We start from the raw sequence: 13,810 nt of genomic DNA, 5'->3' as shown, positions 1-13,810 counted from the left end.
CGCTTCCAAAACCGCTTACAAATCGCTCATTAAAACCGCTGGCGATTGCGATTAGCGATAGTGTTTTGTAGTGGGTTCCAGGCCTAAAAATAATTAGAGAAGCCCATTGATTGTCGTTACAATTCAGTGACATCTGTTGGAGTGGTTGTTAGTTGGGGAAAAAGTAACCCACAACTTCTCCGATTTGTTAATGTTCTGGTAGGGCAGGGGTCTCAAACTCGCTGCCCGCGGGCCATTTGCGGCCCTCGATACAATATTTTATGGCCCTCGCCGGCAAAAGCTTCCTTATAGTTCGCTTCAGTGCTCCCAAGTAATCCGCCGCATTCCCGCTGCTAAACGAGGGCTGCAGAGCCCCCAAATCGCCCGGGGGGCAATCAGCCGGCATTTCCTGGAAGTGCCAGAGCTTTCAGCTTCAGCTCTGCCCCTCCTGACGGATCGCCGCCTCTCCCCGCCCCTCTCTGTGAAGGAAGAGTGAGAAGGGCGGGCAGAGGCGGCGATGCGCCGCGATTGTGAAATTCCTTATGTGGCCCAGCCTCATCCCGACTTTGCCTCCTGCGGCCCCCCAGGTAAATTAAGTTTGAGACCCCTGTGGTAGGGTGATTGTACTATAGATGTCCTGTATAAAAGCATTGTGTTTATAATATATTCCTTACTGGAACATTATGGCTGACGTTTGTAAATGAAACAATCACTATGCATATTTTTCTGTATTATGTTACCGCTTCTCAATAATTTTTTTTAAAATATAAATATAAGGCACAGGTAGTTCTTCATATATTTATTAGAGAATGAAGATGGCAGCCTGCACATTCCAATCACATCAGGTTCCCTTTGAAAACACTTATAAGGATACTAAGGGCCCTTTCAGACTGTGTCCGTTATGTTGCGTTGCAACAGAAAATATCATTGCATCCCATTGCAATGATATTGTCTGTTGTGAGAGTTTTGGGGCTTGCAAACTGATAGCGGTGTGCCGAGTTCTGAAGCAGCATGCTGTGGGTTATTTTGGCAATGCATGCATTTACAGAGGCATTCTTTGATTGTACTGTATGGCTCACTGTACGGTTTCACCACATTGCTACCACGCAATGCGACTTTTTGGTTATGTTACATTGCGCTGCAATGTCTCAGTGTGAAAGGGCCCTAAAGCACAGAATTGTCAGGCTGTGAACACTCAACCAACACCACTGCACCTGGGCTGTTATGGTGGTACACTTCCAGCTGTGAGCAGTTATTACATTGGGCTCTGAAAGCCAGTGCATGCGTCTGTCAGCCATGTAATTCCTATTGACTTGGTTGTTATGACAGCACATGTACTGACATGAGCGTAGCTGTTGCACACCCTTCTAATGCTTTAGCCATGTTATTCTTCAGAAGTTCCTTTTTAGAAGGAATCCACTTTGTGCTGTGTAAATAATGACTTGAAAATAAATAAATAACACAAATGATGACTTACTTGTAAAACTTGCACTGGCTTAGTAGAGAATGTTCAGAGTTCAGTAGTTTGTGCTTCTGCACAGAAACCAAGTCTAATTTTAGCTATGTATAGAGAATGATTAGGATTTAGTATACAGGAAAACTACATAATCAGGTAAGATAATCAAACCTGAACTTATAGAATAAATACATTATAATAAATGGCTAGTATGAGAGGCAGCTGACTTCATAAGGTGTTAAAGAGACACTGAAGCAAAAAAAATGATGATATAATGCATTGGTTGCTTAGTACGGATAATTACTAGAACATTAGTAGCAAAGAAAATATTCTCATATTTTTATTTTCAGTTGTATAGTATGTTTTTTATAACATTGCATCATTCTCTAATATTTGCCGTTTACACACTACTCAGCATTCTAAATTATCTTACAGAGCAGCCCAGTGAACTATTGACCTGTCCTCTGCAGAAGAAAAAACAATACAGTGTCTGACAGTTGATATAACAAGCTTCAGAAGACAGCGCTCTCTGTGACTTTGAAAGTTGTAGAGCTAAATGGTTCTTTTGTTTGCATAGATAACAGCTTAACAACTGGAGTTTCTTAACTCTTCCTGTACTGGAAACAATATTAGACTTATGTCTCTGCTCCTAATGTTTTATTTCTTAGCTGTACTACACATTCAAATCATTATATGATAGGTTTTTTTTTCGCTTCAGTGTCTCTTTAACTTTCACTTTCCAAGAACACGAACCCGTGCCTGCTTACAATTAAAGGTCCACTATCATGAAAAATTGTAAAATGTGAAATATATGTGTATAAGAAGTGCATCTCCGCCTAAGTTCCGGTCACCTCCTATGTTCCTGTCACTTATAGTAAGCATTGAAAATCTGACAGGCTTTGGACTAATCCATCTCCTCTTCTCAGTATTTTCTTTATTTTCAAAAGCACTTATTGAATGGCAGTTATTCAGTCCAACTGCCAAAATAGTATGCACATGAGTAGGGAGGCTGGCCAACATATTTGTATAGATCCTTTCCAGGGATTGCTCTGGTATAGAATAAAGGAGATACTGAGAATTCCTCAAGAGCAGATAGTCTAGTCCAAAACTTGTCAGATCTGTCATACCTTTACTGAGTACCGTAAGCGACAGCAACATTGGAAAAAAGTAATTTATAGTGCATTTTAATCTGGGAGGAATGTACTTCATGTACACACGTATTTTAACTTATAAAACAGTTTTAAGTGGGGTCCCATTCCGTGTGCAGCCACCTCTTCCATGTGTAACATCCAGATACAGCAGGTCTTCCCTTTAATGAATTGCTCCCCATTTGCAGCTTCCCTGTTTTGCAGCAGCAGCCTCTCTTCCATACCGAGCCGCCCTCAGGACAGTCCCTTTGTGGCGTTTTCTAGAAACCCAACCTTGCACTTTTGTTGAGAAAGATGCAATCAATTCCTTTCAGCTCTGTTTCAAGATTCAGCAGCAAACATTATTTCAGATTGCTTACCATGTAAACATATCCACTGTAGTGTTACCACAGTCCACATGCAATGTTACCAATAGTAGCTGGTAGATAGGAGTGTTAGTGTTGTCTGTCAGTCATTGGTCATGCAGGCATTTACTCCTGGAGCAAGATAGGAGTTTCTGACTAGTTTGCACTAAAGGGGCCCATACACTGGTCGATTTCAGCCATCGATCACTCGATTGATTCTATAGAATCGATCGATTAGAAATCATTCTATCAAATTCCCCATTTAATTGCTTTGCGGCCGATTTTGATCAATTTCGATGGATTTGATCTATCTAACAGGATGGAAGATCTAGGTCTATCTGCTGCTGGCAGCAGATCGAGGGCCCATAGAGTTGCATTGGATCTAATGGTTCAATAATGCATTTAGATACATTTCCAATAGATTTCATTCTGAATTCTATTAGAAATCTGTTCCTAGTGTGTGGCACACATCAGATAGATTCCCGTCAGATTCGACTTGACAGGCATCTGACAAAAATCTACCTGATGGTCGAATCTGCTGCAAATCTGTAAGTGTATGACCACCAGAGCACCGTTTCCATGGAAGCAAAGAAGAGCTATTTGAGGGGGGGGGGGTTTTGTGTGTCTGTTTTGGAAATTTTAATGACTAAACCTTAAAAAGACTTGTGCTGTACATATTTATGTGCATAGTAGTATTTTGATGAAAAAGGAATTGGGAGCTACATGCACAGCCACTTGCTAGGGCCAAGTGTGGTCACACACAGATTGCCAAAATTTGTATATGACAGGAGTGCTTACAGCAGCAGAGGACACTGTTCTTAGTAGCAAAATCCCTAGTCAATACCTTTGTTTTTCTCTATCAGTTCACGTTCACTTTTAATTTACAATTGTTTTCAAAATAGCTTCAATGTAATAATGCAGTTAAACAACTTGGCTCTTTGAACACCTTCCTATGTGGTCTTCTATTGATTTGACCGGTAAGTATCATACCAATCAAACTGGGAATTTCAGGGACACTGTCAGTCAGCTGCTTCTCTTTTAGCTCTTCTGAAGCTCTTCTCTGTGAGTCCCTGCACTGGCTACTCATCATACCAATGATAGAGATCAAACTTCTAATTCTTACTTTCAAAGCTTTCTTAAATCCGGCTTCTACACCATTACACTAATTCCCAATAGAGTAAAGTCCACGCCTGCCCAGTAGAATTAAGCCACTTGTGCACGGCATTTTTCATCCGTACATGAGCGCTTCATTGTACTGGGCATATGTAGAACATACTTATGGTTTTGTGGTAGGTAAAGACTTGTAGTGCACATGGGCAGAATGCTCCTGACCACGGGAGTGCAATCAGAAATGGGCACCGCTGGACCAGCACTTGCACAGTAGTTTGCAACTTGGCCGCGACTTAGCACACTTGCAGGGCTTTTACACAGGAATGGAGGGTGGTGGAGGTGAATGGGGAAAGAGGGCCTGAGGACCCCTGCCCGTACATGCTCGGAGCCTCCATTTGTACAGGGGAGTTCACCTATGTTATCCTTAAACCACAATGAGGAGACTGCACACACGTAGCTTCTTCAAGTAATCTGTATTAGTGCCATACAGTTACAGAGCCGACAAGAGACACGACATGTTTCGGGCGTAGCCCTTCCTCAGGTGTGCCACACCCAGTAAGCTTCACCTCTTTATACCCCACCCACAGGAAGTCACTTGGCCATTTGGTCACCTGACGTGAATAACACAGCAAACAAACTCCAAATTATTAAAACATTCAATCAACCAAATATAGTTCATATCATGGGGAACTACACAAACTGTGTCTACCCCAGAGAAATTCTGAGGATAGCTCCACTCCCAATAAATTTCAATTATTCATAATAAATCTTCAATTAGAGCATTTCACTTATTTTTCCTGTAACGAAATTCCTGGTCACAGTCAGATATGGTACCTACAAGAGAACAGATTAGAGAAAACACTTCAGACTTAGGCATTCATTGAGCCCATTGGGGTCTACACAGTTAAATTTCCTGATCCATCTGGCTTCACATTGTAATAAAAAAAATTTCCTGTCACCTCCCCTTGCCAGGAGAGGTACACTATCTATAACAAACCACCGCAGTTGTGCTGCTGTGTGGCGTTTTTCCAGGAAGTGACGTGAGACCGAGGTCTCGTACTCCTTTTTCCCCAATGCAAAATTCAAGATATCCCTTTTATGCTCTTGGATACCTTTCTTTACCTCCCTCTCCGTCTTCCCGATGTAGACATACCCACAGGGGCACTTGAGTCCGTATACCACATACGTACTCAGGCAGGAAAACCTCTCCTGGCTAGGGGAGGTGACAGGAAAAAAATGTTATTACAATGTGAAGCCAGATGGATCAGGAAATTTAACTGTGTAGACCCCAATGGGCTCAATGAATGCCTAATGCTGGATCCACACGGTGCGTTCGCGCACTCGAATTCCCGCTCGATTCCCGTCAATTCCCGTCGATTCATTTATTTCCAACATGTCCGATTTGGATTTCGATGGATCGTTAGGTCGATTCGCATGCACAGTATGCCGAATCGACCTAACGATCCATCGAAATCCAAATCGGACATGTTGGAAATAAACAAATCGACGGGAATCGAGCGGGAAATCGAGTGCACGAACGCACCGTGTGGATCCAGCATAAGTCTGAAGTGTTTTCTCTAATCTGTTCTCTTGTAGGTACCATATCTGACTGTGACCAGGAATTTCGTTCCAGGAAAAATAAGTGAAATGCTCTAATTGAAGATTTATTATGAATAATTGAAATTTATTGGGAGTGGAGCTATCCTCAGAATTTCTCTGGGGTAGACACAGTTTGTGTAGTTCCCCATGATATGAACTATATTTGGTTGATTGAATGTTTTAATAATTTGGAGTTTGTTTGCTGTGTTATTCACGTCAGGTGACCAAATGGCCACGTGACTTCCTGTGGGTGGGGTATAAAGAGGTGAAGCTTACTGGGTGTGGCACACCTGAGGAAGGGCTACGCCCGAAACATGTCGTGTCTCTTGTCAGCTCTGTAACTGTATGGCACTAATACAGATTACTTGAAGAAGCTACGTGTGTGCTGTCTCCTCATTGTGGTTTAAGTACAAATAAGTGCAGGAGTGGTGTACCTGCGGGAGTTCAGCGCCGGCTTCCAGGCCTGGAGAAGTATAGGCCTGTAACAGGTGTGTGAAGTGTAAGTTCCACCACCTATGTTATCCTGTAGTATCAAATAATGGAAGATAATAGATTGAGAAAAATGATTGATAGAGTAAAAAATTCAAATAAGCCCAATGGGCCAATAGAAATGCTCAGTGGCAAATTAAAATACTGAATTTCCTTCCAGGGGCTTATTAACAATATTATACAAATACTTGCGGTTATAAACTAATGGTCCCCCCATTCTTTTTTTGTGAAAGCAATATTCTTTGACCTGCTTTCTTGATGTTTGATTGGCCATTGGGCCAATGGGAATGCTCAGCAGCAAATACAAGTTTTGAGATTCGTGCTAGGGAGCTTATTTGAATTTTCTTGACTATTTCCTTTTACTCCACACCATGTACCAATAGAATGTTTAAATACAGTAATATAGTTAACTATGTTTTATAAAAAACGAGGTTTTTTTTCAGTAATTCTTGTGGATTCATCAAAAATGTACCCATTTACCTGGGAGGAGGTGTTGCTCTGCGGCCTCCTTATTATTAAACCTTGTAGAACCTATGTAGGGGAAATCAACGTCTTGTTTGTGGCTGTAACTCTCTGACAAGACATAGGTTTCACCTTTTCCTGTTGCACACTGCTGCCTTGATTGCCACTGTCCTCACTTTGTCGCCACTTCCCACCGCTTGCTCAGCTGTCTTAACGACAACTGAACTCCATGCGCCAGTCAGGAGCTGATTTAATCATAGAAGAAAGAGGCTCTGGTCCTTAAAGGGCCAGAGCTGCGCTTTCCCAGAAGGGAAAAAAAGGCCTCCCAGATCCCGCTATATGTACCCAGGACATACTCCCACATACATTGGGGTAGTTACCCCACCTCCCCGAGACTGAGGTGGAGTTCAGCCCTTTGTCCTTAACATAAGTCAAGGGATGTCTGCCAAGCAAGGGGGAAGGCTTTTCTGACCCTTTTATGCAGATTGCTCCCCAACCATGTCATGACCATGTCAGATGCCATTTCTTGGGGGTGGAGCCCCATGTTGGCTAGCTCCACAATCCCTGGGTTTGCCAGCCTGCAGCAGAGACTAAGAATTCATTAAAAAAAACAAATTTATCTTAAACGAAAGAATAATGAAAAGCACACCTGGAAAAGAGTTTAAAATACATCCCTGCATACTTAAACTGTATCGATATAGCAGTTTTGCTTGTTAATGAGCTGGTTAGTGCTGCGCCATGGCAACCCTTTGCTAGATGTGACATATGGCAATATTCTGCTGCAAAGTAACCACATCGCGTGTCAACAACTGACACACATGGTTACAATTGCTGCTGTTTGGTTGCATTGCATTGCAGTTAAATGACTGTGGACAGTCAGGCAACTTGCATTTTAAAAAAAATACATAGGCAGCCTCCATATCCCCCTCATTACAGAGCCACTTTCATTGTAATTTTTGCAAATTTTTGCATTTCTTCTGTGTTTCAGAAGCACCTTCTGTATACTTTAACAGTGTTAACTTGTGTTTCATTCCTATTAACTTTGCACTTACTTTGCATTCCATTGTACCAATGGAATGGTGTCATTTTATAATTGTTTTGAGTTCATCTTTAATCTATTATCTACAGATTAGGTCTGATTAATAGTCTGGGCACAGACAGGAAATGAAGGAATAAGGGCCTGTTAACCTGCGTGCATCTTGCATCACGCACGCCGGCACTTGAAGTGATGTAAGCATGCATCCAGTTAGCCTAGCCATGCCATGCATAGTTAGGGATCCAGGTGCATGCTGCAGAAATCTGCAGCTTGCCCTCCAGATTCGCAACAGCATGCGTCCAGATTCACAACAGCATGCGACTGCAAGGAAACGCTGCAGATTCAGGGGGAATTCAGCCCTATTGGAAATGTTGGCCTTACTGGAACAACTGACACACCTGATGTGCAGATTACAGATATGTTACTGAGGCTGTCAGTTACAGCAATGGAAATTGATGGTGGGTTTTCAGGGAGCCGCAGGGGAAACAGCCACACAGCGCCAAAAATTAGTCATTAGGGAACTTCTAGGAGTTTCTTAAAGTGGATCCGAGATGAAAAACTAACTATGACAAGTAACTTGTCTATATATCTTATTTAAAGTTTAGATATTTTACAGAGCAAATATAGCTGCAAACAGCTTCAACCGTTTATGATTATGTATTCTTGTGATACAGTGACAGTGTAACGATCGGTGTAACACAGAGAGGGTCTGATTACCGGTGATCTGCAGTATCACCGAGAATGCAGAATATACCCGATTATTGATGATCTGCAGTATCACCGATAATCAGATATATCTACTAACCTCTGGACACCTGAGAGAACAAGTGAGTGTTAGATGCAACAGTATACTTTGAGTACTGCACAGAAGTATGTTCCTTCCGATGGCCTAGACTCTCCCGGGGGAGGAGCTAGGCTGAGAATAGGAAGGACAGAGTGTGAGTGACACCAGTGAGAGGGTGTCACTAACAGGTCTGGGAACTGCCTCTAACAGTAAGGCCAGTTCTCGAGGTCGGGCAAGCCAAGTCGTTAACACACAGACAGATAAGGTACAGATTCAGGAGACAGATACGGAATCCAATAAACAGGCAGGGTTTGGCAACGGAGTATCAGAATAGCAAGGTACAGAATCAGGAGGCAAATACAGAGTCCAGGAACGGGCAGAGTTTGGCAACAGGATATCAGAAATAGGAAGGTACAGAATCAGAGTACAGAGGAATAGTCAGGCAGGCAGAAGGTCATAACAAATAATACAATTCAATATTCCTAATGCTAAGGTGTGAGCGCCTTGATGTCGACACCTTTGGAACCTATGCTAGAACACAGAAACAGACAAGGCCTGAGTGCTACCACGTAGTGATCGCAACGACAGACAACCAGAGAATGACCAGCACCCAGTATAAATACTATAGCGCTCTCCAGCGCCACCCTTAAGTGCTGGACCAATAAAAAGTGGTGGAGATGTCAGCTGACCAGCTTGGTCAGCTGACCTTCTTCTGGCTGTCATATAAACTCTGTCTCTCAGCGCGCGCGCGCCATTCTGAACCTGTGTGGACTATCAGTTCCAGCCACACCAGTCATGTTTTGCAATGTCTCTGCTGGCCTGCACGCGGGGTGAGACGCACCGCTATCTGCACATGCGGTGGCCTCCCCGCGCCTGGTCAGATCGTCAGTAGCAGGCCTGTGCGCGCAAACCGCCACATCAGATGCGGAAACAGCCGCCTCATCCTGCGTCCATGTGGCGGCTTTTCCGCGTTTCTTCACAGTACCCCCCTGAGGAGTGGACTCCGGACAGCTCCTTCCAGGCTTCTCAGAATGTAAAGCGTGGAATTCGCTTCTCAGTTTGTCAGCATGCATGCGACATTCAGGTACCCATGATCTCTCCTCAATACCATACCCTTTCCAATGAACCAGATATTGTACTGAGTTCTGAACTATGCGTGAGTCTAAAATCTTCTCTACCTCGTACTCAGGTTGGTCATCTATCATCACAGGAGGAGTGGGACCCACATGGACTGCTGGCTTAAGCAGAGACACATGAAAGGATCTTTCTCCGCGTTCCGCTATGCCAGCCGCGGAAACAGCCGCCTCATCCTGCGTCCATGCGGCGGCTTTTCCGCGTTTCTTCACAGACAGCAGCCATGTTCTGTTTGTCACATTACACACAGGCAAAGCTCATATGCATCTCCAGCCCTCAGCCTGTGAAAATGTCACTCCCCTCTCCTCCTCCCCTCTGCCTCTGAAATCTCTGGCTAGTAACCTCCTCCTCCTGCCCAGACTGAGCTCCCATAAACCCTTGCTACTAAGGCTCAGAGTGCCAAGGCACTCTGGGAAAGCTGTGGGCAAGGCTTGTTTAGTTTATAGGTAATTATAGTATTAAAACAAAAAAAAGTATTTGGCTTGAGGAATGCCCTATAAACTATATGAATGGAACACAATTATGCAATGAGTAAAAGTTTATCTCGGATCCACTTTAAGGGGCAGAATCCGTAATAGCGTATAGCTGGATTACTAATAAAGAGCAATTTACTGTTGATCTAGCATGCTTATATTATCAGTATACTTATCCTTTACATTGCTTATGTAACAGCAGTAAAACAGCGGTAATCTGCAGATAAAGGTGCAATTATTCAATTTTTACGCCACTTGTATCTTATATTATGTGTCAGCTGTGCAAGAGCATGCTGAAGATAAGGGAAAATTATTTAGATTAACTAAATAAATACTACAAAAAAGTTTATACAGCCCGTTATTCCATGTCAATAAAATGGTGATATTTCAGTTCCATTCAAAAGGGATATCATATTTCAGTTGTGTTTGTATTGGTTGACCCACTCACCAGCTTTTTCCATTTCCACTCTTTTAGTCCTCTTCAATGGAGACAAACACTTTAGTAAACAATATTTATTTTTAATAAAGTGGGAAAGATGTGGTTGTCTACTTCCTTTCCTGGTGACACCCTAATCTAGAGGTGCTCGAATCAAAAGGATGATACATGGAGAAGCACACATTATGTTTATCAGATAATCTTTTATTTATTTCTGAATAGCTGGCCATGATTATGTGAAGAATTTAGCATCTTTACTCTTTCACATTCCTTCCACATTACTCTTTACTCTTCCACATTACTGCTGCATATAATAGTTGGACTTTGGTTTCAAAAGTCAAATGAATAAATCAGCTTGAAATTACACAACACTGTAGTTGTCTGCATAAAACCACTGATTAGAACTATTGTTTGTGTTTTATCCAGGTATTCTTCAGCAGAAGTAAGGAAACATGTCACCATTCATGGTACCTCTGGTTTTTTATCGCAACGAAGTCTTAGTACAACCAATTCACCTTCCCTACAACTAGTGAGTATTGTGGTGTCCTGATTTGCTCCTACATGTAAATAAGGTTCATGTGCCTTCAGAACAAACCCGTTTTGACTACATATATAAATGTTGCTAGTGGTGCTCTCTGCAACATTTTACTGCAGAGTGTATAGGAGAGTGTTTTCCCCTCTCCCTACTGCTCCTCCATGAGTCCTGACAATCCCCCCCAAATAATGCAGAGTATGCAGCAGAGCATGGGAGATAGTGAGAGGGACAGAAGACACTCTGCTCCACCCTCTGCAGTTTTGTAAGAAGAACCCTACCAGTGGCAGCATGACTGGCGATGGGAACTACACTGTTGGCTACATGGGGTAAGTTGGGGTCTCCGCTGTTTAAAATCAAGCTAGACTCCTTATCCACTTGTGCTTTGTTTTTCACATTGACATCAGAAGTGCATACACTGCACTGTCAAGACACAGACTAGACATAGATTATTTATATTGCGCTTTTCTCCTGGCGGACTCAAAGCGCCAGAGCTGCAGCCACTAGGACATGCTCTATAGGCGGTAGCAGTGTTATAGTCATTGGGAGCCATATGTATTAAAAACACCAGTTACTTACCTAAGGAGAGAGTAGGCTCTGGGTCCTGTAGAGCCTTCCTGCTCACCGTTCCAGCGCTGACTACCCTGTAGCAGTATTAGACCAATTTGGTCAAATACTGCTATCTGCGCCACTGAAGGGAGGCTTCGGAAGTCTTCAGGGGCCTGAGTGCTCCCGAAGACAGGCCGTACAAACGTCCTCTCGCGCGTGCGCAGTATGGATCGGCCTGCCTTTGGGAGGACTCGGCTCCCAAAGACTTCCAAAGTTCCCTGCGGTAGAGGATTTAAACAGAGGAGCTGCCGCTGCAACGAGGGCACTGGGAGAGGAGAGAGAAGCCTATAGGACCCACAGCCTTCCCTCTCCTTTGGTAAGTATCTGGCTTTTTTTTTATATGACTCCCAATGACTTAAAGGAATATTTGCCCAAGGTCTCCTCACTAAATAGGTGCTGGCTTACTAAACAGGAAGAGACGAGAATCCTGGTCACCTATATCAGAGGCAGAGCCCTTAACCAGTACACTATCCAGCCACTTATGTGTTGTTTATCTCAGCGGTAACCCACTGCATGGTTGTGTTTTTGCACACGACACAGTAGGAATGGGATCTGCACTGCATTGGAGAAAGATGCAAGTGGCGTGCATTGCTATATATGGTGCATGGCCACCAGCGGTGCAAACAAAGCACAAATGGAGATGGTAGCCTAAATCATTTTTACCTTTTCTCACAGGTAATCATCTAGTGGGCACAGTTTATTTTCAAATCAGTTTATGTTCGATTTTATACAATATATGACTGATTTCACTGATAACTGATTATATATATATATATATATATATATATATATTGTTTTTTTTACAGAACGTTTTCCATGTATCTGATTTTTAATAACGTGACATACTTGTTTGTTGATCCTGTGGTCATTAATAGCTCTAAAGGGATTATATTTACAGGTCCTTCTCAAAAAATTAGCATATTGTGATAAAGTTCATTATTTTCTGTAATGTACTGATAAACATTAGACTTTCATATATTTTAGATTCATTACACACAACTGAAGTAGTTCAAGCCTTTTATTGTTTTAATATTGATGATTTTGGCATACAGCTCATGAAAACCCAAAATTCCTATCTCAAAAAATTAGCATATTTCATCCGACCAATAAAATAAGTGTTTTAAAAACAAAAAAAAGTCAACCTTCAAATAATTATGTTCAGTTATGCACTCAATACTTGGTCGGGAATCCTTTTGCAGAAATTAGTGCTTCAATGCGGCGTCCCATGGAGGCAATCAGCCTGTGGCACTGCTCAGGTGTTATGGAGGCCCAGGATGCTTCGATAGCGGCTTTAAGCTCATCCAGAGTGTTGGGTCTTGTGTCTCTCAACTTTCTCTTCACAATATCCCACAGAGTCTCTATGCGGTTCAGGTCAGGAGAGTTGGCAGGCCAATTGAGCACAGTAATACCATGGTCAGTAAACCATTTACCAGTGGTTTTGGCACTGTGAGCAGGTGCCAGGTCGTGCTGAAAAATAAAATCTTCATCTCCATAAAGCTTTTCAGCAGATGGAAGCATGAAGTGCTCCAAAATCTCCTGATGGATAGCTGCATTGACCCTGCCCTTGATAAAACACAGTGGACCAACACCAGCAGCTGAAATGGCACCCCAGACCATCACTGACTGTGGGTACTTGACACTGGACTTCAGGCATTTTGGCATTTCCCTCTCCCCAGTCTTCCTCCAGACTCTGGCACCTTAATTTCCGAATGACATGCAAAAGTTGCTTTCATCCGAAAAAAGTACTTTGGACCACTGAGCAACAGTCCAGTGCTGCTTCTCTATAGCTCAGGTCAGACGCTTCTGCCACTGTTTCTGGTTCAAAAGTGGCTTGACCTGGGGAATGCGGCACCTGTAGCCCATTTCCTGCACATGCCTGTACACGGTGGCTCTGGATGTTTCTACTCCAGACTCAGTCCACTGCTTCCGCAGGTCCCCCAAGGTCTGGAATCGGGCCTTCTCCACAATCTTCCTCAGGGTCCGGTCACCTCTTCTCGTTGTGCAGCGTTTTCTGCCACACTTTTTCCTTCCCACAGACTTCCCACTGAGGTGCCTTGATACAGCACTCTGGGAACAGCCTATTCATTCAGAAATTTATTTCTGTGTCTTACCCTCTTGCTTGAGGGTGTCAATGATGGCCTTCTGGACAGCAGTCAGGTCGGCAGTCTTACCCATGAATGCGGTTTTGAGTAATGAACCAGGCTGGGAGTTTTTAAAAG

General features: G+C 43.1%; 2 protein-coding genes across 3 annotated transcripts in view; one reads left to right on the top strand and one right to left on the bottom strand.

Moving 5' to 3' along the window:
- Window positions 1-1,514, bottom strand: part of LOC137518296 (zinc-regulated GTPase metalloprotein activator 1A-like) — a 111,076-nt gene extending 109,562 nt beyond the window's left edge. The window contains exon 1 of the mRNA XM_068235969.1: window positions 1,457-1,514. The gene's annotated coding sequence lies outside the window, so the exon portion shown is untranslated. The remainder of the gene's footprint in view (window positions 1-1,456) is intronic.
- DOCK8 (dedicator of cytokinesis 8) overlaps window positions 1-13,810 on the top strand; it is a 222,880-nt gene that overhangs the window by 12,442 nt on the left and 196,628 nt on the right. For both annotated transcript variants that reach the window (XM_068235948.1, XM_068235941.1), the window contains exon 2: window positions 10,877-10,979. In XM_068235948.1, coding sequence (XP_068092049.1) covers window positions 10,877-10,979 — 103 coding nt within the window. The remainder of the gene's footprint in view (window positions 1-10,876; window positions 10,980-13,810) is intronic.

The sequence above is a fragment of the Hyperolius riggenbachi genome, chromosome 1, assembly GCF_040937935.1.
Source record: "Hyperolius riggenbachi isolate aHypRig1 chromosome 1, aHypRig1.pri, whole genome shotgun sequence".
NCBI classification, from domain to species: domain Eukaryota; kingdom Metazoa; phylum Chordata; class Amphibia; order Anura; family Hyperoliidae; genus Hyperolius; species Hyperolius riggenbachi.
The sequence above is the reverse complement of the archived record's forward strand: the minus strand, read 5'-3'. Positions and strand labels throughout refer to the sequence as shown.